Source organism: Salvia miltiorrhiza, chromosome 7 (genome assembly GCF_028751815.1).
Source record: "Salvia miltiorrhiza cultivar Shanhuang (shh) chromosome 7, IMPLAD_Smil_shh, whole genome shotgun sequence".
NCBI lineage: Eukaryota > Viridiplantae > Streptophyta > Magnoliopsida > Lamiales > Lamiaceae > Salvia > Salvia miltiorrhiza.
Genome location: NC_080393.1, coordinates 24,697,544 through 24,724,409, shown reverse-complemented (window position 1 = coordinate 24,724,409; position 26,866 = coordinate 24,697,544). Strand labels below are relative to the sequence as shown.

Sequence of the window (26,866 nt, the reverse complement as noted above, 5' to 3'; positions counted from 1 at the left end):
GAGCATCAACAACCGTGCACCCATTCCAGCAATGGTATTGAACCCACTTGGGTGCAATGGATTTAATTTTATTTTTGATATAGTTTTATTCTAGTTTCAATTTTAAATTTACAATAATTGATAAATTAAAATTTCACTGAATTCAAATTTAAATCATACATTGATTGAATTAAAGTTGCAATACAAGAAATTAAAATCCTAAATTACTTAAATTAAAACAAACATAAAATAAAAAATCCTAAAAATCTAGCGTATGTTGTTTCGTTGCTTGATCTCCGCCACCTTGCACATGTGAAACGCCAATTCGTCCGGATTCATTTGAGAGGTGTCCCGGCTCATCAACATGCTATCGGTAAGGTCACGTTGAACTTGGGAGAACTTTTCCATTGCATCCACCATATTCGTCATGTACCCGAGAGCTTTTTTGTTATCCTCCGACGTCTCTTCGGCCTTTTTCTTGCCTTTCCCTTTGTCTCTCTTGGCCGCCTTTTGCCCTTGGGGCCGGGTGGAGATACTCGCGTCGCTAGAAGTCGTTGTGGCAAGACCGTCGGAGCCCTTGGATCGTTTGTCCGAATGGACATCGGAGTGGACATCCGCGCCGAGACTTCCAAATTTCTTGGACTCGCGCAAGATCTTCCATGCATGCGGATACCGGAACGGCAAATGGAACTCGGCTAGCCACATTGCCTCTGCTTGCTCCGTGATTTGACCATCACTCATGCCTGATTTCCATTGATCGTGACATTTTTTGTGCATGGCCTCAAACCTCTTCGAATCCTTCGCCACCCGTTGAAAGTGAGATTTGATTTGCGTGACGTCGCGTGAAATAGATCCTTGGGGCCTTTTAGCGTTGTGTTCGGTGCAGAGGGAGCCCCAAAACTTCGCCCCTTTTTGTTGAAATAATATAAGAAGAAGATGAAGAAGAATATGAGGAGAATGATGAACATTTTTGCCTTTGTTGATATATATATATATATATATATATATAGGGAGAGGTTCAAGAAAGAACCATAAATAAAAAAAGACCGGAGAACCATTTTCAGCCATTCGATCATCAAGATCTACGGTGGATGCATCATCTTGTTGGATGAATGCAGATCCTGGGTTCGAATCCTGAAGGGAGCATTTTTATTTTTATTTTTTTAGTGCATTAATTTTAACAGCGAATGCATTAATTTTTACAGTGGATGCATTAGATTTGATGGTTCTCCCGTTCTCACAAATAATGTAGTTCTCTCTAGAACCACACCCTATATATATATATATATATATATATATATATGTGTTAATATATATAGGTGCCAAGAATTTAAAAAAAAGGGGGGGGGGGGGGGAGGCAACGGATAGATGCTCAACGGGAAGAAAAAAACGGCTTCTGCCGATTTTTTCAATTTTATAATTTGTTTTTTCAATTTTGCTATTTTTTTTTGCTTGAAAAGGGGCGTGTGTTGCCACCGCCCCTCCTTTGCACTCGGTGCGGCCGCTTGCTCCACCTCCATTGCATCCGGGTGCGGCAACGTTGGCGGGTGCGATAGGCCGGGTTCGATCCCGTCATTGCACCCGCCGTTGTTGATGCTCTTATTGATATTCTTATTTCTGTATAGGAAACTGATGATGGATGATTTTATTTGATTAACGCACACCTTCAATTTGTAAATGCAGAGGATGCCTCATGCTTTTGAGTTTCTTGAAAATAGATGAAGTTGTACAACCGTTGCTTCTAAAAAATTTGCTTTCCATTTGCAAAATGGAAATTTTAATTATTTGCATATTGCTCTTCATATGACCTTTCCTCAAATCCCAAATCCCTTATTTCCCAACTAAAATAAAAATAAAAGACGATCAATTAAGAGATCGCTTTTGAAATAATTATTTTTGAAGAAAAAAACACAATAGTTATTACCTGTTAAGACTGTTTTGCCCTTAATTAGGACGGATCGGATTCGGATTTGCTCGCGGGTTAGGCACCAGTGCCATATGTGCCAACCGAGAAAAAAAAAAATCTAAGTATATGACACTAATATTCGTGCAACACTAAATAAAAGAGAGTATATGACATTAACTGCACTAATATGCCATAAGGGAAAGTATATGGCATCAATTGTGTTTTTTCAATAATTCAATTAGTGCCCAAATATTATATTTTCTTCTTTAAAATTACCATACGAATATATTGTTCCATCAATGTGACGTTTTCCTATTTAATAAAGTCAGACCCCGTGATTGTGATTGTGATTGTGATTGTGATTTGTGATTTGATACAGCCGGTTGCGCTTTGTGATTTTATTTTTAGAATCAAGGAGAATTGATGTCAAATACATTTCAACGTTACAATTTTTTTTTATAATAAATTCATTTAATTTCTTTAAAATGAGTTCAGAAATAGATTGTTTCTGGTTTGTAATACCTATTGAACATGTTTATGAATTATGCCATCTATCATTATCTATTATATAATATGAAAAAAACAGTTTTTTAATCACTCATTTCCCACTAATTTAATTGCAATTTTGTCAATCTAATCATAAATTAGGGGAAATTTATAAACTAAAGAATTGTTCAATTTCTCACTTGTCACCAGTTTATTTAACTTAATTGAGTCATATTTGCAACATTTTCGCTCAATTCCATGACATTCCCACTAAATTCTACTCCCTCCGTCCCAATAAAAGTGGCCACATTTCCTTTTTGGGTGTCCCATTAAAAGTGGCTACTTTCTAAAAATGGCAAAAATTTACTTTAATTAAGTCAACAATTACTCACTAATTTGGTCAACAATTGTAGGCCACTTTCTAAAAATGTCAAAATTACTCACTAATTTGGTCAACAATTGTAGGCCACTTTCTAAAAATTACTCACTAATTTTGGTGGGACACACTCAATTAAAACATAACAATCCCCTTCTTAATCTCCGTGCCCAAAAAAAAGTGGTCACTTTTATTGGGAAGGAGGGAGTAGAATTTATTTATTTCATTTTCTCTTTCCTTTTTTCATTCTAACTTTTTTCTTTCCTTTTCCTAAAAACTGTGCACTTTAATTAATTTTAAAATATTTAATATGCATATTAAATTTAAATTCATGACAAGAGCTTTAATTTAATATGTAATTTATAAATAATATATTTAAAATGAGAAAGTTACATAAGTTAGAAGTTTTAAAGTAAATTGTTTTTCTCTCTAATTAGAAGTTAAAAAAAAAGTAAATTGTTATTTCCATTTTATATTCTCTTTGTTATTTGTGAGGACTTTTGTGTATTTGATATTATGGAAGTATATGATGTAAATTTTATTGTGGAAGTATTAGATTATACGTAAAGAAAATGTGTAGCTTTCAAATATCATCATTTCCCCCAAAATAATGCATAATTAGCTCACTGACTCCTTGTCAGAAGGCGTCGGCCCATCCAACGGCAGCTCGTCTAAATGAAATGAATTACAAACAACACACAAGACGACAAAAGCCCAAATATGATAAAGTCATGCATCGGAAGAAACTATTTACTACTGCTGTTTATCTTATTCTTAGCCGAGGTATGCTAGCCTTCCGAACCAGCTCCCTACATGTTCGATGAAATGCCTCACCCAATTTTTCTTCAGGTTTCACTCATTCTTTTCTCATCTGCAACTTATTTTGGCTTCCGCAGAGTTCAGGTGCCCGAATTTGTGTTGATTTCGTGGAATCTTCTTCGAGCCACAACGGAGGTTAAGGTTACGGTAGCAGGAAATGAGTTTGGTTACTTGCAGTAGTAATCAGTTCCCTTTGAGCTCCAATGTTCGGTCCTCTGCTGGGCCATCTTCAAACAATTTGAGGAGTTTTTTCGACGTTTCTCATTTGGTATGTCGCGTCAATGCAATTTTGAAATGTGGGCTGTTAACATTGTGTCGTGGTGCAAAGTTCTCTGCAGACTGAAATATTGATTTCTGATGATATTTTGTGAGTGTGGATGCAGGGAGGGGAACAGAGAAGACATAAATCGAGAAATAGTCGCAGAATGTCGAGCATCACTGCGTATTATGGTCTGAAAAGCCCACCTTACGAACTTGTGAGATTGCTCTTTCTTTTCTTTTTCCCTCTGTGTATCGAATATGAACTCAATTAACTACAAACATAATGGAGATAAAAAGGTAGAAAATTCCTCACTTACTTAGTAATACTCGCGGTCTGCTTTAGTCTATGTAATCCTACTGTTAGGCGCATTGCACGAGAAACCTGTTTTAGTGGCATTTTTATAGAGGTCTCTTTGAACCTATAAGCACAAGCATTTTTGGCTTATGATAATGTAAAGTTTTCACTTGATTTCTTTGCCTGCTGGTGGTATCTCAGCTGGTAAAGGTTTAATGCACAGTATAAGGAATTGGGGAATGGCAACATTTTATATACTAGTTGCTTGACTTGCCGCACTTTCCTAAATGTTCATTTCATATTTGGGATCTCACTACTTGTTGTGCCCTGAACCATATAATTGATTTGCTTGTACTTAGTGAAGAAATACTTTATTGAAAAATAATCCGGAGTTCTTAGGATTTTGACAGTACAAGTTTGCACCTCAATATCATTAATTGTCATTTGTTGTAGGATGCTCTGGAACCATATATGAGCCAGAGAACGCTCGAGGTACACTGGGGCGCTCACCAACGTGGTTATGTTGAAGCGCTTAACAAACATCTTGAAAAAAATGATATATTGTATGGATATACAATGGATGAGCTAATCAAAGTGACATATAACAATGGCAACCCGTGGCCTGAATTCAACTCTGCAGCTCAGGTAATTATCGCTCATTACTCATTAGTCTTTTTGTCTGCTTTGCTGTTTCAGTAAGCACTTCAAACTTTCAATATGGAAGAACCATATAAGCCTCACATTTCTCTATTTTCCAATAATCTTGAGGGGTCTGGTTAGTATAGCATCGAGTGCTTCTGACATCTTATGTCATCATCAATTTAAGGTCTGGAATCATGACTTCTTTTGGGAATCAATGCAACCTGGAGGAGGTGAAATGCCCACACTTGGCCTACTGCAGCAGATAGAAAAGGATTTTGGTTCATTCATCAATTTCAGAGAAAAGTTCATAGAAGCAGCCCTCACATCATTCGGATCTTGCTGGGTGTGGTTGGTTTGTAAGTCATCTATGACCATTTGTCTCAGTTGAATACATTTCAAATTTATGTAAGTATTTGAAATCTGAACAAGATGTGCAATGGTTGGTTTATTCTCCATGATGTAACTGATTACAGTCTCTAAAGTTTACTAGGATCAGCAGCTACACAACATTTTCTAGGGTTATATTGCTGTCTAAGCTTCACATACTGTCCTGTTATCTCTTTTCGATTACTGTTCCTTGCAAGTTATCTTTTGCATGAATTGGGTAAGAAGATTTTATTTCTGATCTGCAAATAATTCAGAGAGTTTCTAATTTTTAATTTAATTTTATTTTCATTCAAATGGAAGGATTTGTTGTTGATGTAGTAACTAAGACATAGCATGGGTTGTCTAAGCCTTTGTTTGTATTAGTAGGGCCTCATGATTACGAATTCTTTTCAATAAACAGAATTGAACTCCTTGGTTTTGTTACTGCAGCAGCACTAATTCCTTATTAAATTGTTACAGTGAAAAGGGAGAAAAAATGTCTTGCAATAGTTAAAACATCCAATGCAATTAACCCTCTGGTGTGGAATGACATTGTAAGAAGTTTCTGTCATCATGTTTATATTTGTATTAGCCTAGACTCTGATATTCTTTTCAGCATGTTAATTATCTATTAAATGTTGCAGCCGATAACTGGTCTGGATTTGTGGGAGGTACGCACTTCATCTCTCTCTCTCTCTCTCTCATAGGAGAGTAAGAAACTGATACCGAGTTACCTTTTTCACATTTTTTAATGCAATCAAGCTGTACTGATCCTTCCTTCGTTTTGCAGCATGCATATTATTTGGATTACAAGGTGAGTTGGCATTCACATTTCCATTCCTACATTTTCAAAGAAATACGTTTTCATGAATTCCTTCCTGCCATCTTTCATCACAGAATGATAGAGCCAAATATGTCAACACATTTATGGATCACCTCGTATCTTGGGATGCAGCAGCAGCACGTATGGCTCGTGCACAGGCTTTTGTAAATCTAGGCGAACCCAAAATCCCAGTGGCATGACATGCTCCACCTTAAATAGGAAAAAGAGCTCCAGCAAGGGGAGTGTTGGAACGAGTTCATCGTCTATATCTCAGTGTGCCGATGCTTAAACTTGAGACACCCTGGGGCAAGACCAAGATGGAATGATTTTGTTGATTGGATATTCAAAATACTCGGATTGTGGCGTGGGCCGGAGTCCCATAGAGGGAGTTGCTAGGTATCAAGGCTATTGTTGATGGTTCGTAGCCATTGAGAAACTTCTGAGCTTATTGTGAGCTGTGGTTATGTTGCGGTTAGTCTTTTTAGCCTGTAAGCCTTTGTTCATATTTGCTGGGAATTCAACCAATATAATTTACATGCCTTTTTGTTCTACTTTTGATTCTGCAGTCCACTGCTTTTAGAAATTATTTATGGTATATGCTTGATTCAGGTTGGTAATATGTTTATAGACTTTTGTAATACAAGATGTACGTTTGTATATATATATAGAGAGAGAGAGACGGAGAAAGGTTCCATTGAAAAATTAAATATTTTGCGAAATTGTGAAATATTGAGCAAATCAATAATTTTGATGAGCAGATATATTTGTTGAAAATCTCATCACTCCAAGATTCGAACCCCAAACCAAAATACTTGTTCATCAAAATCATTAATTTGTTCGACATTTGGCAATTTCGTAAAATATTTAATTTCTCAATGGAACCCAACCTTATATATATAGTTTAAGTAAGCACCACTAAATAAAATAAGAACGGGGAATTATTTTTATTCATTCGATCATTAAGATTTATGATGGATGAATGCCGCATGGCTCGCAACTAGATTCAAATTCTGAAAGTTGCGATTTTTTTTTTAAGTGCAATAAATCACTTTTTAATTAGATTTTGAACATGTACAAATACATAATTCTATACGGATAAGAATATTAATTTACATGTGTAGGTGAATTTTTCTCTATTCCTTTTTTTTTTAATATTTTGTTTTATATAAACTTTGTTTGAATTTTTATTGATACATATAATTAATTATTGCAACAACTTGTTTATAAATTTAAATGGATTCAAGTAATTATCGAATACTATTATACGGTTTGTATCAATAATGTTTAGTAAAATAACTTTTTAATCGAATTTGAGATGAGTAGGAATATATGCATACTATATAATACGACTATAAATTAGAGGCACCGCCTTGTGCATATCATATGTGCCTATCTTGCATTTTCTATTCTTATTTTATCTTAAATACTCATTTTTTGAATTCTTAATTTATATATTTTAATTTATTTATTTTATACTCTCAAAATTTTCTTAATTAAAGAGTACATATTTATCTTAATTATTTTTCATTCATTTTTTCTTGTCCAATGCGAATTTGCACATCAATTTTTAGGTATGTGTTTGAGTGATTAGTGAGTATTAATTAATACACGGGTTTGAGAGGAAACACATAGTAAAATATTTTTTGAGATTTATTTGAGACATATTGGGGCAGATAAATTTAATTAGTTTGAATACAATACAAATCAATACGTCTAAGAAATTTTTTTTTAATTTTTTATTTATTTATACTAGTATTTATTAACTAGGGAAAAGTAGCAAATAACTCTCTATCATACAACCCCCTAACACGTTTATCTCCCTATCTTTTGATTTTGGACTGTTAGCCTCTCAACATGTCATAATTAGTGCAAAATGCCCCTTGCTCTTAACGGACACTTAACACCGTTAAGTATTTTTTCTTTTTTTTTTCTTACTAATATTTCTTACTATAAGCAGATAATTTTTTTGAATTTAATTTAAATGTTTGTAAATTTTTTTTTAAATAAAATCATTTTTGAATAGGCACATACACTTTCACTTCGTTCTTGTAACAATTAAAGTTAGATGAGATTTAATATACATATATATTATAAACAAAAAAAAAAATCGTACCAATTAATATATAGTAGATAAAAATAAAACATAACAAAGATAACCTTGTATTAATTAAAAACCCAAAAGTATACACGATATATGGAAGTAGAAATAATTCGATAGATATTAATTAAGAATGCAATGAAAGTGTATGTGCGTATTCAAAAATGATTTTATTTAAAAAAATATTACAAACATTTAAATTTAAATTCAAAAAAAATTATATGCTTATAGTAAGAAATATTCGTAAGAAAAAAAAAATGAAAAATACTTAACGGTGTTAAATGTCCGTTAAGAGCAGGGGGCATTTTGCACTCTTTATGATATGTTGAGGGGCTAACAGCCCAAAATCAAAAGATAGAGAGGTAAACGTATTAGGGGATTGTATGATAGGGGGCTATTTGCCACTTCCCCCTTATTACTATTACTTTCATATTTTCATCGAGACACATCATTTTTATTTATAGTTCATATATTTAGCAGGTATTTAACTCAATATTTACTTATTTGTGCAATTTTCACATGACTTTCAACTATTACAACTTTTTTGAGTTAGAAAAGAAAGGGTCCATGATGATTGAACCAATAACCTTTCTTGTTAGTACTTTTTTGTTATTCTAAAATTATTATCAACTTATCTTAGTGATAGCCATATTTATATAGTATTACCACCATGCATAATTTCATTTAAAATATGGGGAAGCTAAAAACACAAACGGAAAATAAATATTTTTGTTTCAACAAATATGTGATCATACAGAATCTCTGGATCACCGCCTTTTGATGAAATCCGGAAGAAATTTTTAGACCAAAAAACAAACAAACTATCCTTTCCTCGCCATTGAGTTTTTTCAAACCTCCACGATTCAAAATACGAAGGAAATTCAACCTTTATCATGGGTGTCATTGATTGCACATAGATCGACTGGCTGAAATGTTTGCCGACCTACACCAATAACCAGTTTCGATCCGTCACGGAAGTGATCGTCTCTGCCTTCGCCCACGCGCTGTCATGGCTTCGCCCACGTCAGGTGATTTTAAGTTTCGAAACAGATTCGGTTTTGATTTGGCTGTAAGATGTCCAAATATCTAGCTAGCTGCGCAATCTCGTAAATACAATGCTGTATGTCTATGTATTTCTCTGAATTTTGTTAGGGTTTTGATTGCTTCTGTTCTGAATATGGAAACTTCTGGTATAATTTTGCTTGGGGTTTTGATTGCTCTGGTATATGTATATGACTGCTGTAAAATTGCATATGGTTTCGATTGCTTTTGAATTTGTGAAACATGTTTCAAACATTGTTAAAAATGTTGAGCAGACAAATTTGTGAATTAGAAAATGTGAAATAACATTACCACAAGTAATGCATTTAATGATTGTATAGCTTCAATTAAAGCATCTATAACATAACCGCCCATCGCTATGATTTGTGCCTTAGCGTCTCCTCTTAGGTAACGCAGTGCATGTGTCAACGTAGCTAGGTTTATTAGTAAAGATGTTGATGGTAGCTCACACTAGAAAATGAATCACCTCAGATTTTTCGTAAAACACTGGCAGACATGTTGAATATCTAAGCAGGAAGGCAAAACTTGATAGACACATGATGTGCCTTGCAACTAGGCACAAAGAGCTAGCAGCTTGTTCAGTTTTAATTTAATAATGCGATAACCGGGTTGATTAGGCCTTCCTAAAAGTAATGTTTCTCTAATATGGATGAAGACTGTTACATTTGGAGTGTAGATGTTTTTGAATTGATCCAATGTTGTTGTTATGCTAGACACTAATGAACGATTTCATATCTTTGCATCAAATGTGATTTTGAGCTTGTGCTTTCTCTAGCGATGTCATTTATAGTGCATCTGTTAAACAAAGTGGAGCCCCCTGTGTTTCATCACTAATTTCTTACTTCTCTACAACCATTTCAGGTCTGGAATAAAGCAAGAGTAACTTATCCAAGTTTCATTGTTTGAGATGATTCTGAGCATGAGACTTGTTTATTAATCCTGAGGATAGGCTTTTGGGTGTTCTTTTGAAAAATGTCGGAGATCTTCAGCTTCACGGCTTTCAGACATATATCGCAAATGCTCTTTGCGACATTCTTCTTTCACAGTTCTGAGTTTCTTCTAGCAGTTTACTTCCACGGGATTCACAAAGTAACTCTGAATTCCCTTTTACTCAGCATAGACTATGTTATGGCAATGATCTGCTCCCTGATAGAGTACTTGATTGAAGTTCATTTCTTCCCGGAGATGAAGGAACAGTGGGAAGTAAGCAACATGGGTCTTGCCTTGGTAGTCGTTGGTGAAGTGATACGGAAGTTGGCTATAATAACTGCTGGTAGGTCCTTCACTCATCTAATAAAGAAATATATTGATGATGATCATGTATTGATCACTCATGGGCTCTACAAGTATGTCCGGCATCCAAGTTACTGTGGCTTCTTTATCTGGTCCGTTGGTACTCAAATAATGCTTTGCAATCCGGTATGTACGCTTGGATTTGCACTAGTGGTTTGGCGTTTTTTCCAAATTAGGATACCATATGAGGAGTTTTTCTTGAGGCAGTATTTTGGTTCTCAGTATGAGGCGTATGCTAGACGAACGGCTTCCGGTATCCCATTTGTAAAGTGATGACCTTACCCTATATTTGGTGCTGAATTCTTGCCAGTGCTCCATAGTCCATACAGTTTCAATTTCAATCATGTTTCATGTTTAGATAGAGCATGATTGCTAATAGCTGCGCTCTCTCATTTTTGTTAGGCTTGTAGCTATTGTTTCCTAAAAGCCATTTTGGGGAAAGCAGCTTCAAACATACTTTTTTGTGTTTGGCATTCCATAAAACAGGCACGAGAGCATCTTTTCGGTCAAGATCCGTAAGATGGTACTTGTATTTGGATCCAAATCCGACTCCTCTTAAAATAGGTCTTTCTTGGTTTCTAATTCAATGTCGTTTTTTTTGTTTGGATATAACTGTATGTTTTATGTCGATTGAAATCTTTGGATTGCATTCAAGATTATTAGCTAAATGTTTAGTGCATGTTCATATCAAATGTTCCTACTATGCAGTTCTTGAACTCATGAACTTGATAGTGATCATTTTCGATTAGAGGCTTTTAGTGGAACGCAAATACTTGACCGCACCCCATGTGGCGGGTCGGTTAACCGAAGCCTTATATTTATTTCTTCATAATTCAAAACAACACTGAGTGCAATGGCTCCGCACGCATCTCGCGCCCTCCCCATCCCCAAGGTTCTCATGGGTTCCAATACTCATTTGTACCATTTTTTTCCTCTTTGAGTTTTTTTTTTCTTCTTTTTTTGTCTTTTTTTTTGTTTTCTTTTTCTGTTTTCTTTATACATGCGTTTTCTCTCTCTCTCTCTCTCTCTCTCTTAAATGTTTTTTGCTCTTTTTTTAAAAAATAGTTTTTGGTTAATCTCTTTTTATGTTTTATTTATGTTTCTATTTCAGTTTTTTTTTTTGGTTTTTTTACTCTTTGCGTTTTTTTATTTTTTTGTCTTTTTTTTTAACTTTTTCTTTTTCTTTTTCTGTTTTCTTTTAAACATGCGTTTTCTCTCTCTTTTTTTTTTTTTTATGTTTTTTGCTATTTTGTATTAAATGTTTTTTGGTTAATTTCTTTTTATGTTTCTATTTCAGTTTTTTGTTTTGTTTTTACTATTTCAATTTCTTTTTTATGTTTTCTTTTTTTTCTGATTTTTTATAATATTTTTTATTTTATTTTGTTTATATTTAATTTATTTTTATGTTATTGCAAAATAATTATTATTATGACAAAAAGAAATTATTGACATAAAGAAAAGTAATATTTTTAAATCATTACATTTCATCATATATATCAATATGAGCAAAGATAATATTTTTTGAAATATTACATTTCTTTCTATCAATAATTACTTTTTATTAAAAAGAATCCTATTAGGTTTCAGACTTCAGGGTTTAGGGTTCGGGTTAATTGCATCAAAATACCTGACATTTTTCCAAAATTTGGTTTTTTGACAAACTTTTTAACTGTAGCAAAAATTTTAGCTACGTTTCAATTTATTGCAATGTCCTCCCGCATATATTTTCGGCCAAATCCGTTCATTTTCGGCCAATTTATTTTAGCTACGTTTCAATTTATTGCTATGGATTTGAGACGACAATGTTTCATTACCCGGCACGACATGCCACCTAAGCTTTACGGAGGTCCACCTCAGCATGAATTTGGCCGAAAATATACGCGGGACAAACATTGCAATAAATTGAAACGTAGCTAAAATTTTTGCTACAATTAAAAAGTTTGTCAAAAAACCAAATTTTGAGAAAAGGTCGGGTATTTTGATGCAATTAACCCTTAGGGTTTTAGTGCTCAGGGTTTAGGGTTTAGAAAATATAATACTCCCTCTGTCCGCGATATCTTTTCCACATTTGCTATTTCGATCCGTCTGCGATATCGTTTCCACTTTTATTTATAGAAGTAGGGTCCACAAACTTCCACTCACAAGAATAATGGGACTCAAACTCCATTTACTACAATATCCACTACTATCCACCATTTTCTTAAAACCCCCGTTGTCCGCAATGTGGAAATGATATCGTGGACCGAGGGGATACTTTATATTAAACGAAGGTAAATATTTATATTAACATAAGTACTCCCTCCGTCCCACGAATCTTGACACGTTTGGATTCGGCACAAGAACTAAGTAGTTGTAGATTAGTGTTTTAAGTGTGTAGTTAATAAAATATAAAAGTGATAAAGTAGGGGAAATAAGGTAATAAAAGCGATAAAGTAGGAGAGAGAGAAAGAGAGTAATAAAAGTGATAAAGTAGGAGATAGAATATAATAATTATTACCCACAATGGAAACGTGTCAAGATTCGTGGGACGGCCCAAAAAGGAAAACGTGTCAAGATTCGTGGGACAGAGGGAGTATATATTTATGCTAACAAATGTATATTTTATGCTTATTAAAGTAAATATTCCTATTAGGGTTGAGGATTTAGTATTCAGGGTTTAGAAAATATAATATTTTATATTCAATGAAGATAAATACTTATATTAATATAAGTATACATTTTTTCTAACAAATGTATAATTTATGCTTATTAAAAGTAAATATTCCTGTTAAAAATCATTGTAAAAAAACCAGAAAAAAAAAAATTGAAGCAGAAAAATAAAACAAAAAAAAACCGAAATAAAAAGTAACTATATACATATGGAAAAAAGTAATATTTCAAAATTATTACATTTATTCACGATAATTGTTACTTTTATTCATGAGAATTTGTACTTTTAATTATTTGGTAAAGTAATTATTGTAGCAAGAAAAATAATATTTATTTTACACACGAAAACTTACTATTTGGTCAAATAATCATTATTGCAAGAAAAATAAATATTATCGTAAGAAAATGAATTATTGTTGTGATAAAAAGTACTAATTATTATTATGAAAAAAGGTAATGTTTTTGAAATATTACATTTCTTCATAATAATGTTTATTTGTATTCATGAGAACTTTTACTTTTAGTTATTTGCTCAAGTAATTATTTTTGTAAGTAAAAATAATTATTGGTGTGAAGAAAAGTAATGTTATTTCCACTCGCTAGTACTTTTATCTTTAACTATTTGGTCAAGTAATTATTGTCATCACAAAAAGTAATTATTATTACTATGAAATGTAATGTTTCTAAATTATTACATTTGTTCACGATAATTGTTACTTTTATTCATGAGAATTTGTACTTTTAGTTATTTTATCAAATACATTGTAAGAAAAAATAATTATTGATATGTATAAAAGTAATGTTATTTTTACTCGTTAGAACTTGTAATTTTGTATATTGGTCAAGTAATCATAGTCATAAGGAAAAATAATTATTGATATGATGAAATGTGACTCAACCTAGAACACCTCTAGTTTGACTTGCAATAGAACAAGGACATCCTAGTGATGGTAAGTTGATCCAGTGTCATCTCTCAAGGAAGATCTTTAAGGGCTTTTAATTATGTCACAACGAAAACAGTAAAGGTTGGATTATTAAACTAAAACATGGAAAGTAAATTAACGTGAATTAAACTTAACTAGGCGAAAAGGAATTATTAACTAATGCTTGTAAATTAAACTTAACTAAAAAACTTAATCTTAAAATTATCTAGGCGAATTAAACTATTAAACCCTAGGCAATAATTAAATGAACTTAAAGTAAAGAATTAACTAGGCAAATTAAATTTAAATAACTTTAATTAAAATCTTATATTCTAATCTAACTAGGCAGAAACTAAATTGCATAATTTAAAGTGCATGATTTAAATTGCAGAATTTAAAGGAAACGCAGGCAAAAGCAAATAAATAAACTTGATTAAATAAATACCGTAAATCGTCTCGAGAAGTAATCTGTCACGTAATTACAACTCTAAACGGGAACTAATCTAAAACATGAATTAAAAGAACTATTTTAAACTAACTAAGAACAGAAATCGAAACTAGAACTATGAAAGCAATAAAATTCCTAAGCTTTAGCTAACTTGGCGGAAAACTAGAGATTAGGGCAAAGGATGATTGTTACAATGAAAAGTATGGCCCTATTTATAGACTTCAAATCCCTCTAGATCACCATGGAAGTTGCCATGCAAAGTAGAATTCTAAAGGCAATAGAATCGTGTAAGATAAGGCAACTTCCAGCTGTGACGCGCGCTGCAAGTCATCTCCATTCTGGCCGAATTCGCGGCTCTCGCCAGAGAAACGGCTTCCGCTCTGGCTTCTTGATTTCTCTGCTCTGGCTAGTTCACTTCGCTGCTCTGGGATTCGATTTCTCTGGCTTTTCATTTCTCTGGCTTTTTGATTTCTCTGCTCTGGCCTTTTGATTTCTCTGCTCTGGGCTTTGATTTCTCTGCTCTGGAGATGTCGGCTCCGCTCCTCTGGCATTCCGCGGATTTCTCTGCTCTGCAGCGACAGAGCACATTTCTCTGCTCTGACTTGGCTCCGCTGCTCTGGATTGGTTCCGCTGCTCTGGCTCTGGAGCATTTCTCTGGCTTCCCATTTCGCTGCTCTGGCATGCGGGGCTTCGCTTCTCTGACATGCCAGAGTATGCACAAAAACGTAATTCTTAGCCCAAACTCTTCAAAATTTGCACTCTTCATCTCGAAAACCTAAATCTCCTGCAAAGCATAAAATACACCATAAAATGCACCAATTTCCAGAAGATTATCTTAAAATAAAGCTCATGCAAGTCCCTAAAATTAGAACAATTAAGCATAAATCAAAATGTAATGTTTATAAATTATTAAAGTTGTTTATGATAATTGTTATTTTCATTCATAGGAACAAATGTATATCTTTATGTAAATATTCCTATATGAGTTTAGGGTTTAATTTTCAGGGTTTAGGGTTTAGAAAATATAATACTTTGTATTGAATGAATACATTATTGCTAACAAATGTATATCTTATGCTTATTAAACGTAAATATTCCTATTATGGTTTAGTGTTCAAGGTTTAAAGTTTAATGTTCAGGGTTTAAGGTTTAGAAAATGTACGTAATATTTTATATTGAATGAAGTTAAATATTTATATTAACATAAGTATACATTTGTGTGAACAAATGTATATCTTATGATTATTAAAAGTGAATATTCCTATTAGGGTTCATGATTTAGCGTTCAAGGTTTAGGGTTTAGTGTTCAGGATATAGGATTTGGAAAATATAAGTAGTACTTTATATTGAATGAAAGTAAATACTTATATTAACACAAGTATACAGTTGTGCTAATAACTGTATATTTTATACTTATTAAAAGTAAATATAATCTTAACAAAAAAGTAATTATTCATATGAAGAAATGTAGTATTTCAAAATTATTACTTTTTTTCACGAAAATTATTATTTTTACTCACAAAATCTTATAATTTTAATTATTTGGTTAAGTAATTATAGTTGTAATAAAAAATAACCATTGATGTGAATAAATGTAATATTAAAAAAATGAAGAGAATAGAATTTTTTTTAAAAGTATTGAAAAGGAGTAAAAAATTAAACAGAAAAATAGAAGAAAATAAAGGAGATAATGTGTTAAACGTTGCAGCGATCTTTTAATTTCTTTATTTAATATTTTAATTTTTTTTAAAAAAACGTTACAAGTATGGGTGTAAAATCGGGTACCCGCGGGACGAAAACTGCCGAAAACCCCACCCTCACCCGACCCTCCTCCCCGATGCGGGTACCCGAATACCCGCTGCGGGTATGATGGTACCCTTACAGTCCCGCAAAATGATAGCCAGCAGGCCCAGCACGAAAGATTTGGCTTTTACATCACACTGCTCCACATATAACAAATAAACAAGCAAATGAAAAATCTGGAAGAATTTTGAACAACCACATACTAATATTGTAGGCATTCAATTCATTATGCAAAAATTCAATTGGACCTGAACACTAAACTAAACTAATTCAACATTCAGTCAATTTAATCGTATAATCCTAAGTAAATTGAGAACTTACCTTAGTTCTGCCGGAGACGGGAAGAGGCGGGCAGTGGCGACTGCGCGAAGGAGGACAGCTCCGAGGGGGCGGCGACGTGCGGGCGCGAGGCAGCAGCGCGACGCAGCAGCGAGGGTGGGCGGACGCGGGGCAGCAGCGAGGGTGGGCGGCAACGGGCCGGCACGGGCCAGCGGCGCCGGCGGCGGAGTCGAGAGTGGAGACTGGAGAGAGTCGAGAGGCAGGGAGGAGAAGGACGCAGACTCGCAGAGGCAGGCAGCAGAGACAGAGAGATTAGATGAAACTAGGGCTTGGAATTTTTGGTTTAATTCCTATTTCCTAATATTGTTAAATAAAATTATTTAATTTTAATCTTTAAATATTTATTGCGAGTATGCGGGTACCCTCTACCCGCGATTTTTGAGAATTTGATACCCTCACTCGACCCTTCTCTTCAAATTTGCGGGTATCGGGTACCCGATATCCGCGCGGGTATCGAGACGGGTGAGAGTATACCCGATACCCGCAACCCGAATTTATAGCCCTAGTTACAAGTAGGGATGGCAACGGGCCGGATCTGGACCGGGTCTGGCCAATACCAGATCCAGATCCGTTTTCATATACCAGATCCAGATCCAGATCCGTGGATCTGAAAATTTTGGATCCAGATCCAGATCCGTCAGATCCGCGGGTCCACAGGTCCAGATCCATGGATCTACTATTTTTAACTTAAATTAAAAAAATTTCACAAAATCAACAATATCTAATTTCCATCATGAAAAATATAACACAAAATACTTTTATCTAATTACTTTTAAGTTTTATTCTTTTGAATATAATTTATTTATTATTTTTAATTTAGTTAATATTATTAGTAAACTAAATATAAAATATAAAAATATATATATAAAATAAAACGAATCCACGGGTCGGATCTGGGCCGAATCCGGATCTAAAATTTTAAGATCCAGATTCAGATCCGTTTTCAAAACTGAGATCCAGATCCAAATCCAAATCCGTCGAATCCAAAAAATTAAGATGCAGATTCGTACGGGTCCAAGATCCATTGTGATCCCTAGTTACAAGTGTCGAGAGTTTTGGAAAAGTAGAAAGGCTGCATGTGTTAATACATTAATGCATACTGCACGTGCCGTTGAGAATTGTACAACTATTTGACGTCGGGCAACGCGCCAAATATTAGGGTGATCTTTTGTCCTCCACGTTTCATGTCGCACCACCCGCCAAAATTTAAATATACAGCTAATTACGGAGTATTTTTTATTTATTTCGGATACTCTTCCCTCAAAAAAATAATAAAATAAAATAAAATCTGAAATACTCATGGATTGTGTCTCCACGTGAAAACTAAAACTAAAAATAAAAATCGGATACGCTTCGATTGTGTCTCCACGTGAAAAAGTGTGCATTTTTAGCAAATGAGTGGACGTGGAGATATCAGATATATCTTCAAAATTAGTAGTGTGTTTTTACCTTATATACTAATATGCTACTCCTAAATATATATTCTGTTTTTCACAATAATAATTAAAAGTGGGGGAACATGGAATATATTGATTTAGTTGTCATTTTAATACAACTTTTTAGCTACATTACATAGTAGCATTTTTTAAAAAATTATTATTACAAAAATATATAAAATAACACACACACTATCAGCCAATAGATTTCTCGCTTGATATGCACTATTTTATTTTACATTTGGAAATTAATAAATTATTATTATTTTTATTATTATTAAAAGAACTGAATTGTTGATGATAAGATTATTCAATATTCGAAGCAAAATTTGTCGTTTTCTTTTCCTCTTGGCCGATGTGTTTGAACTTATTATAGAAAAGGGGAAAAAACAGTGCGTGGTATTACATTCTTTGGCGCTGATCAATTAAACACTAATAATAACCTTAAAAACATTAACTTAACACTAACGTTTTGTCTTTGAAGTAACCTATAATTTGATCAACATAGCATTTATGTCTATTTATTCGTCGATTATTATAATGTGCTCATAAATTGCCTAAAAGATGAAGCAGTGCGCACTATGATATAAAGTTAGAATAATTTCTGATTATTGTAGACAATAGTTTAATTTGATGCAATTCTAAGTGATAAGAAAGTATTCTATAAGTTTTGCCAATAACTGACGAGTTCAAGATGTTTAGCATTGAAATTGTCGGCTGGATATAGAAATCCCCATTACTATTACTATAGATAACTTATTTAGTCAAGTACTTAATTCTCTTCCTATTTATGTCAAGTAGATTTTTCGATTAATTTATTGTGGGTGATGGTATTTGGATCAATTTGAAATTTTCGATCAAATGTAATACATTATCATATTTTAACATAAAAAGATATTCTCGTTCTTTATATATTTTTTATTTTGTATATATATATATATATATATATATATATATAGGGTGTGGTTCTAGAGAGAAGTACATTATTTGTGAGAACGGGAGAACCATCAAATCTAATGCATCCACTGTAAAAATTAATGCATTCGCTGTTAAAATTAATGCACTAAAAAAATAACAAAAACATGCTCCCTTCAGGATTCGAACCCAGGTTCTATATTCATCCAACAAGATGATGCATCCACTGTAGATCTTGATGACCGAATGGCTGAAAATGGTTCTCCGTTCTTTTTTTATTTATGGTTCTTTCTTGAACATCTCCCTATATATATATGTACCAAGCCTTCATTTTACATAAATAACCGTTCATTAGTGGCCACAAACCGTTAATTTTTTTATAGGTGACTGCTACTTATATGTACTAAGCCTTCATTTTACATATTTCCATGTATTTTATAATAAGCCAAAAATTATAAAATTAAAGATTGGTAAATTTGAGTAATGCTAAACAGCCACATTGTGGCCACCCACAATTTACCTAAATAGAAAATAATTTAATTTATTTAACTTATTTTTTAAAATAATAATAAAATTTAATTATTTTATCGTATTATCTACATTGTAGTTATTTTTTTATAATTTTTGGTAACTTTTTTATTTTTATTAAAAAATAAATTAAAAATAAAAAATTCCAAAAAAAAATAAAAAAATAAGTACAATATAGAAAATATAATAAAATAACTAATTTTATTTTTATTTTAAAAAATAAATTAAATAAATCAAGATTTTTCTTATTATACTAAGTGAGTGGCCACAATGTGGCTGCATAGATTTATTGTTTTAGATTTTTTACACGAGCAAATCTAGTATTGAAAATGAACAAGATTTACTAATTTCTATAATCAATGCGGTTATATATTACTGACGTTGTACAACATTAAAAGAAGAGAAAAATCCTTTATTTCTCTTTTGAATGCTAAAAGTAGAGTGGTACTAACAAATTAAAGAAACGCAAACAAAAGACAAGAATATTCGTTTACATACTGATGGGCATGGCGTGGTAATATGAAACACTGACTATTATATCTACGGACTAAAATTCAAAACTGAAATTTATTTCGAAAAAAGGAAATTGAAAGGTGTGTGATTTGAATTATTGAGTTTGAATAATCTAATAGTTGTGACAAAGTAGTGCGGAATTTGGATTGGTGAGATGAGTTGGATAATACCTCAGAAAAGATAAATGGTAAAATAGTTGAAACAAATCTCGGTGGGTCATGACAAATGACAACAACAACTCACAAAGAATTGGAAATTTGACGCACCTACTCTCTCTCTCTCTCTCTGCTTATATATGTATCTTTGTTTGGACACTGCTCCTTCTATCTACGTCTGCTCAGTTTACCCATAATCGGTTACCTAATCTTGATCAGCGAATCTCGATGTTAACATAGCCATTACAACACCATCTAATATAATATCTACTCCTATATAATAATAAGTCACGAGAGAGAGAGAGAGTTCGTGATCATTTGGCTTGGCAATGGCGGCGGCTCGGAGAATCTCATCTCTTGTTTCTCGTTCCCTTCCTTTGCTTCGTGGAGGTAAGTACCAATTCGTTTTACGATAAGTTTGATTATGAGCTGTTAGTATCGACTTCTTAGGGCTTCGAAGCTCGTAATCTGGAGTGATCTTATTGCTTACTCATAAATTCTTCTTTCCTCTTTTGAGTAGTGGCGTTGACTGCTTACATCTTTGCCTTAACTTATCTGGAAATGGTTTTATTTCGCCCTTTCATTTGTGTCGCTAGTAATCTTAAGATTGAAAATTGAGAATGATATATAAAAATGTGATCTTGGATCTCTATTTTATAAATCGTGGATGTTGATCAACCGGATATGGTACGAATTTGGCATCTGTATAGCTTTCATAAATAAATTGTACAATTGCTTTACTGTCAAATATTGCTTTCGAAAAGGATTTGGTCGAGCCGGTTTTCTAGATTTTCACTATCATGCTAATTGATCATATGCTGAATTTAGGCAACTTTTTGAATATGGTTCAATTCAGTTGGACCACTTCTGATATTTCGACTCCCTGGTGGGAACAATGTAGCTTTCTAACTTATCAATGTCACGAGCTTATGTTTCTCCATTCGGATATTTGTATAAGTGGATTTCATTAAGGCGCATTCATTTCTTTCTAGGAAAACAAATTAATGTAGGTAGAGGAGTGCACCGCTTCAGCACTGCTGCAGCTCTTGAGGATCCAATCAAGCCTCCTGTTAGTGTACAATATGATAAGCTTCTCATTAATGGGCAATTTGTTGATGCCGCATCAGGTGAGCTTTCTGATGTTCCATTTATGAAGGAAGGTGCTTTTGTTTTGGGTTGCTTGAGCTAATTTGTTGTGCCGCTTGAATCAGGGAAAACTTTCCCGACTTTGGACCCTAGGACTGGGGAGGTAATTGCACATGTCGCTGAAGGTGATGCAGAAGATATAAATCGAGCAGTATCTGCTGCACGTAAGGCTTTTGATGAAGGGCCATGGCCTAGAATGACGGCTTATGTAATCATTTCTTATCTCAGTTAATTTCTGCCTTTGGTTGCTGCATTTTGATGTATGTAGTTCTTAATTTCTCCATGTACAAATGCTACAGGAGAGACAGAAGATATTGTTACGCTTTGCTGATTTGGTTGAAAAGCATAATGATGAAATAGCAGCCCTTGAGACCTGGGATAATGGGAAGCCATATGAACAGTCTGCTCAAATAGAAGTACCAATGTTTGTCAGATTATTTCGTTATTATGCTGGTGAGTCTTCAGAAGGATGAGAATATATGAATCTTAGAATTCCCTATTTTGATCTTCTGCTGTAGTCATGAATTTTTGTTTGTTTTTTCTACAGGTTGGACGGATAAGATTCACGGTCTCACAGTTCCAGCAGATGGACCCCTTCATGTTCAAACATTGCACGAACCAATTGGTGTGGCTGGCCAGATTATTCCGTGGAACTTCCCTCTCCTGATGCTTGCTTGGAAAATTGGACCTGCTCTGGCCTGTGGCAACACCGTTGTTCTCAAAACAGCAGAGCAGACACCATTGTCTGCATTACTTGTATCCAAGCTATTGCATGAGGTATGCCAATTATGCTGCACTGCATATTAGCTTTATATTCTTTTTGTATTTCGTTATTACCACTCATAGTTGTTTTGGCTCATGTAAAAGTTTAAAGTGACCAAAATATCATTTTTTTGTCACCTTGGTTCAATCACAGACCTAATCCCTTATATGAATGATTCTCTAGTTTTTAGCATTTCTCTTTAAAATAATATGTTGTTGACTTAACATATATGATGATGAATTCATTGTTGATATTAAATTGTTTTCGGACAGGCTGGTCTTCCTGATGGGGTTCTGAATATTGTTTCTGGATTTGGTCCTACGGCTGGTGCTGCTCTTTGCAGCCACATGGATGTGGACAAGGTACTAACTACTGATTTATAGTTCTCGCCAGATTCATGAATTTGGTTGCTGCGAAGAATTTGTACAGTGGCTTTTCATATAAGAGCTGTTCTCCATGATTTAGATTCAACAATGCTGTTTCTCTCTTAATTTGATAAATACAATCTTTTATCGCTTTTGATAGATCTAATACTACAGCTAGATTAAATATGAGTACGGTGTTAACTGCTGTGTTCAGATATGCCTCATTTCCTCTATGTTATTCATGCTGATTCTTATGCACTCATGTCATAAGCATGCAAGTAATGTGTGTCTATTCTTAATCAAGAAGAGGACTTGAATGATTTTACATTTGAAACTTTCTTCAGAAAACTTATTTTAGCACCAATTATATTTCTGAAGCAACAATAATGGTCGGAGTAAATCTTACATTATCCCTGTGCTCTTAGAATGTAAGATTCTCCAGAAAATACATATGTCTGCATATCCTGATGTTTACGTGGCCCACTTTTGGTATTTGCAGATTGCTTTCACTGGTTCAACAGAAACCGGTAAAATTGTTCTCGAGTTGTCTGCCAAAAGCAATCTTAAACCGGTTACTCTGGAACTTGGAGGTAAATCTCCTTTTATCGTTTGCGAGGATGCTGATGTGGATCAAGCTGTTGAACTAGCACACTTTGCTCTATTTTTCAACCAGGTATCTCCTGCTCTTACCGGTCATTGCCCTACTGCTGATTTTTTTCTGAATCTTATGAAATATCTCTCTGTCATATGGAACTTGTGCAGGGACAATGCTGCTGTGCTGGATCTAGGACGTACGTGCATGAAAAGGTTTATGATGAGTTTGTGGAGAAAGCAAAAGCACGGGCCCTGAAGCGTACTGTTGGGGATCCATTCAAGGCAGGCATAGAGCAAGGTCCTCAGGTAAATGCCCGTGTTTCCTTATCCTTGGCTGCATTTTCGGCATTATTATACGCTGAGGATGTCTCTTGTCATCCTATCCGTCATACTGATACAACAATGTTTTGAACTTCAGATCGATTCAGAACAATTTGAGAAGATCCTCAAGTATATCAGAATTGGACAGGAATCTGGGGCAACCCTTGAAACTGGAGGTGATAGGTTTGGTACAAAGGGCTATTACATTCAGCCAACTGTTTTCTCTGATGTCAAGGTATACCTAACTGAAGAGTGAAATGTCCAAACTTGCTGCATTATTATTTATTGGTCATCATTTACTAATATAGTAGTTTTTTTACAACTTTTATAGGATGATATGCCGATTGCAAGGGATGAGATCTTCGGCCCTGTGCAGACTGTCCTGAAATTTAAGTACGTTCAAAGAATCTTATGCAAAATATTATGAAACTGATGAACCGACTTAGTTATTTATTCTTGTGAATTCCAGGGACCTCAATGAAGTGATCCAGAGGGCCAACAAGAGCAGGTATGGTCTTGCTGCTGGAGTGTTCACTCAGAACCTTGATACCGCGAATACCTTGATGAGAGCATTGAGAGTTGGGACAGTGTGGATCAACTGCTTCGACACCTTTGATGCTACAATTCCATTTGGCGGATACAAGATGAGTGGAATCGGGAGGGAGAAGGGAGAATACAGTCTCAAGAATTACTTGCAAGTGAAAGCAGTCGTTACCCCTATCAAGAATCCAGCATGGCTGTGAGCTCTCTGAATTATACATTCATAAGTTTAGGTTGCAAGTCTATGAGTTTGATTTGATGACTATAATTTGTCTTAGCTTGAATGCTTGACATTTGTATACCCAGTTGTAATAAACATCATCAATAAATTATGTTGCAATCTAAGTCATCTACATATTCTGGTGCAATAAAATGTGTGATATTTTATGTTTACATATGAATGAAATTCTATATGCAGATTGTTATTTGGTAATACATCAATTGTTATTTGATCTCCATCTTTATAATAGTCTATAATTTATTCAAAAAGAATCAAACTAGAAGATTTCTTCCTACTATTTTCCATTGCATTCTGGTGGCATAACTTTGTATCTGGACTTGTCTTGGCAATATGAGTAGAACATGTGCTTTCCCCTAGCCCATTCCAACCCTCTAGTTTGCTGGCTAGACAGCTTAGCAAAGCGCTCCCCGTCAACGGGGTCTAAGCTCGACAGGCTGCTTCTTGAACACAAAGGAGCCATATCCTTGGTGTTGAAGATGCAGCCCTCCATTTGAATCCCTCCCATTGATGCCACAAACGGTGCATACTTGTAATCGACGGGGTATTTCCCGCCACGAGTTGCCCACTGTGATCCGTCCCAGATAGTCGCGTAAACTGACATTGGCTTTGATGGATAAGCAGAGGATATAGCATCACTGTGAATGACTTCTCTTACAGGTATATTATCCACCAAAAACCTGCATGTGTTTCTCTGTGAGAGCTGTGAAAGGCGACGTTGTGTTTGAGGATGTGAAAGAGAGAAGCATACACTATGTGGTGATTGTTCCAAAGAATGCTGTAGTCGTGATAGCTCTGCGTCGGATCAAACCACAGGTAGAACTTCTCTTCCCTTCCGGTGCTTACGCTTCCGTTGCCATACATGTTGGTCTGCAGCACCCATTCCCTTCTCTTCTCGTGCCCGAGCAGCTCGAAATCAATCTCGTCATGGTTGTGGGGGAATGCATCGGAATTCGATAGCTGGAAAAACAGAGCAGGCAGCATTGGATTTGGAGATTCTTACAGCAAAACAGGGGAAAACAGAATTGTTGATACATACATAATATGCCACCACAACTCCTGATGTAAAACCGGCAGGCAGCTTCATAGCCGCATTGAAGAATCCGTAGTAGTATTTGTTTTTGGACGACAAGCCACAACCTGAAGAAGAAACCTCAAATCAGGAACACAAGAAGATGAAAGAATCATGTGACAACATGCTTCTAAATTCACCTGAGGACTTGTCCAAACTCAGCTCAGCATTGCTCCCGTTGCTCGCCACATGCACGTTGGCCCCTCCGAAGAACACGTTGCAGCTCTGATTAACCGATAATCGAGTAAAACTATCGGTTAATCTCTCAACATCCGGAGGCCTGTAAACAGGGCCGCGGGAGTAAACATGGACTGGGATTGTGTTGCATAAAATAAGAATTGCTGTAAATAATTTTTGGTGGGAAATTGCCATTCCTGCTTTTTGCAAGAGATGGGAATGGATTTAATGCTGGTGTGAATATTTATAAGGGTTTGTGCTTAGTTGTTGCAAGCTGGCTGCATTTTTCGGCTCTTACAAATGTGAGGTTATGCGATGAATGCAAATTATTAACAAGTTCATGTGCAACGAAATATCAAATTCTTGGAAAGGACGTGCAAGCTTTCTTGATAGTGAGGTGGTTTTGCACTTCATTTATAAATATCAAAATTTTGAGTATTTCATGTTTATAATATAATGTTATTATTATGCACATTGTATTAAACTTGATAAAATGTTAGATTGACTTTATATCTATTGAATTTATTAGCCACAATAAAATTATACCATCATTTTCTGCATCTAAGTAATATGAATAAAACAAATTTGACAATATGGTGAATCAATGAACATCATACAACTGTAAGCAGAATCATTCTCAAGTGGAGCTTTCTTGGATGTGGTAGTAGTCCACAATTTAGGTTAACTAAAAAAATTGGATTAAAGGGGAAAAAAACTACTCATTCCTAACTAAACATAAATACATATCCAAAATCCATCACTTGGATTATCATCTTAGGTTTTAACTATATGCCACTATTTTCATGATTAAGTCCGACCGTATATTTGAATATACATGTATATCGTAATTAGTACTCCCTCCGTCCCATGAAGCATGACACACTTCTTTTCGGCACGGGAATTAAGAAATTGATATTTTGTGTGTTAAGTGTGGTAGGTGAAAAAGTGAAAATGTGAATAAAGGATAAATTTTTTACTATTTTTAGAAACGTGTCATGCTTCGTGGGACAGACCAAAAAGGAAACTGTGTCATGCTTCGTGGGATGGAGGGAGTAGTTCATTGCTCTCTAAATAAAAACATGGGGTCAAAAATGTTTTGTTTACTTATATTGATGTCACGTCAATCAAAGGAGAAACGATTGACTAATGTAGGCTCTAAACTTCATTATTGAGACTACAATTGTGTGTCCTCAAACAGCTGTGATTTGGTAAGACTATGAGAGCAGGCCAATCCCAGCCATCTTGACCAACTTGTTATTTGGTACTACCATTTAAATTAATGCGCATTTAATTCCTTTATTTCAATTCTGACTGCATCTAAATTTCATTAATACTGCTGTTTCAGACAATTCAGCAAAAGTATAATTTAATAATGTTTTACGTTCAATACTACCTGAAATTTGGAAAATGTATGTTTATGTGGTTGGTCAGCTTGTCTAAGTGAAAAATATCAAAATTATGAAAGTGTTTACAGATTATAACTCCATTATGAAGCTCCATAAATAAAATAATTCTCACTTATAAGTCTGACTGTA

At 34.4% G+C, this 26,866-nt stretch overlaps 4 protein-coding genes across 6 annotated transcripts; 3 read left to right on the top strand and 1 right to left on the bottom strand.

Annotated features, from left to right (window-relative positions):
- The first annotated feature begins 3,504 nt into the window (after positions 1-3,504).
- On the top strand, positions 3,505-6,504 carry LOC130993652 (superoxide dismutase [Fe] 3, chloroplastic). Its single transcript, XM_057918633.1, has 8 exons — positions 3,505-3,834; positions 3,950-4,042; positions 4,576-4,767; positions 4,949-5,120; positions 5,611-5,684; positions 5,775-5,801; positions 5,921-5,944; positions 6,028-6,504. Exons 1-8 carry the CDS (start codon positions 3,724-3,726, stop codon positions 6,151-6,153), a joined length of 819 nt encoding a protein of 272 aa, XP_057774616.1. The 5' UTR covers positions 3,505-3,723; the 3' UTR covers positions 6,154-6,504.
- Positions 6,505-8,445: 1,941 nt separating this feature from the next.
- On the top strand, positions 8,446-11,060 carry LOC130993651 (protein-S-isoprenylcysteine O-methyltransferase A-like). 3 transcript variants are annotated; one of them, XM_057918630.1, is made up of 2 exons: positions 8,446-9,079; positions 9,975-11,060. In XM_057918630.1, exon 2 carries the CDS (start codon positions 10,086-10,088, stop codon positions 10,677-10,679), a length of 594 nt encoding a protein of 197 aa, XP_057774613.1. In that variant the 5' UTR covers positions 8,446-9,079; positions 9,975-10,085; the 3' UTR covers positions 10,680-11,060. The 3 variants fall into 3 exon arrangements, with proteins under 3 accessions (XP_057774613.1, XP_057774614.1, XP_057774615.1); XM_057918631.1 differs by having other exon boundaries at positions 8,733-9,171; XM_057918632.1 differs by lacking the exon at positions 8,446-9,079 and adding an exon at positions 9,123-9,241.
- An 8,961-nt stretch (positions 11,061-20,021) lies between these two features.
- On the top strand, positions 20,022-24,237 carry LOC130993649 (benzaldehyde dehydrogenase, mitochondrial). The gene is made up of 11 exons (XM_057918628.1): positions 20,022-20,505; positions 21,108-21,242; positions 21,327-21,469; positions 21,561-21,714; positions 21,809-22,038; positions 22,297-22,386; positions 22,889-23,062; positions 23,152-23,289; positions 23,402-23,539; positions 23,636-23,697; positions 23,774-24,237. Exons 1-11 carry the CDS (start codon positions 20,445-20,447, stop codon positions 24,045-24,047), a joined length of 1,599 nt encoding a protein of 532 aa, XP_057774611.1. The 5' UTR covers positions 20,022-20,444; the 3' UTR covers positions 24,048-24,237.
- On the bottom strand, positions 24,154-25,764 carry LOC130993650 (probable xyloglucan endotransglucosylase/hydrolase protein 33). The gene is made up of 4 exons (XM_057918629.1): positions 25,295-25,764; positions 25,122-25,222; positions 24,834-25,042; positions 24,154-24,762 (listed from the first exon to the last, which is right to left on the bottom strand). The coding sequence occupies exons 1-4, from the start codon at positions 25,524-25,526 to the stop codon at positions 24,360-24,362; spliced, it is 945 nt and encodes a 314-aa protein (XP_057774612.1). The 5' UTR covers positions 25,527-25,764; the 3' UTR covers positions 24,154-24,359.
- Positions 25,765-26,866: the final 1,102 nt, after the last annotated feature.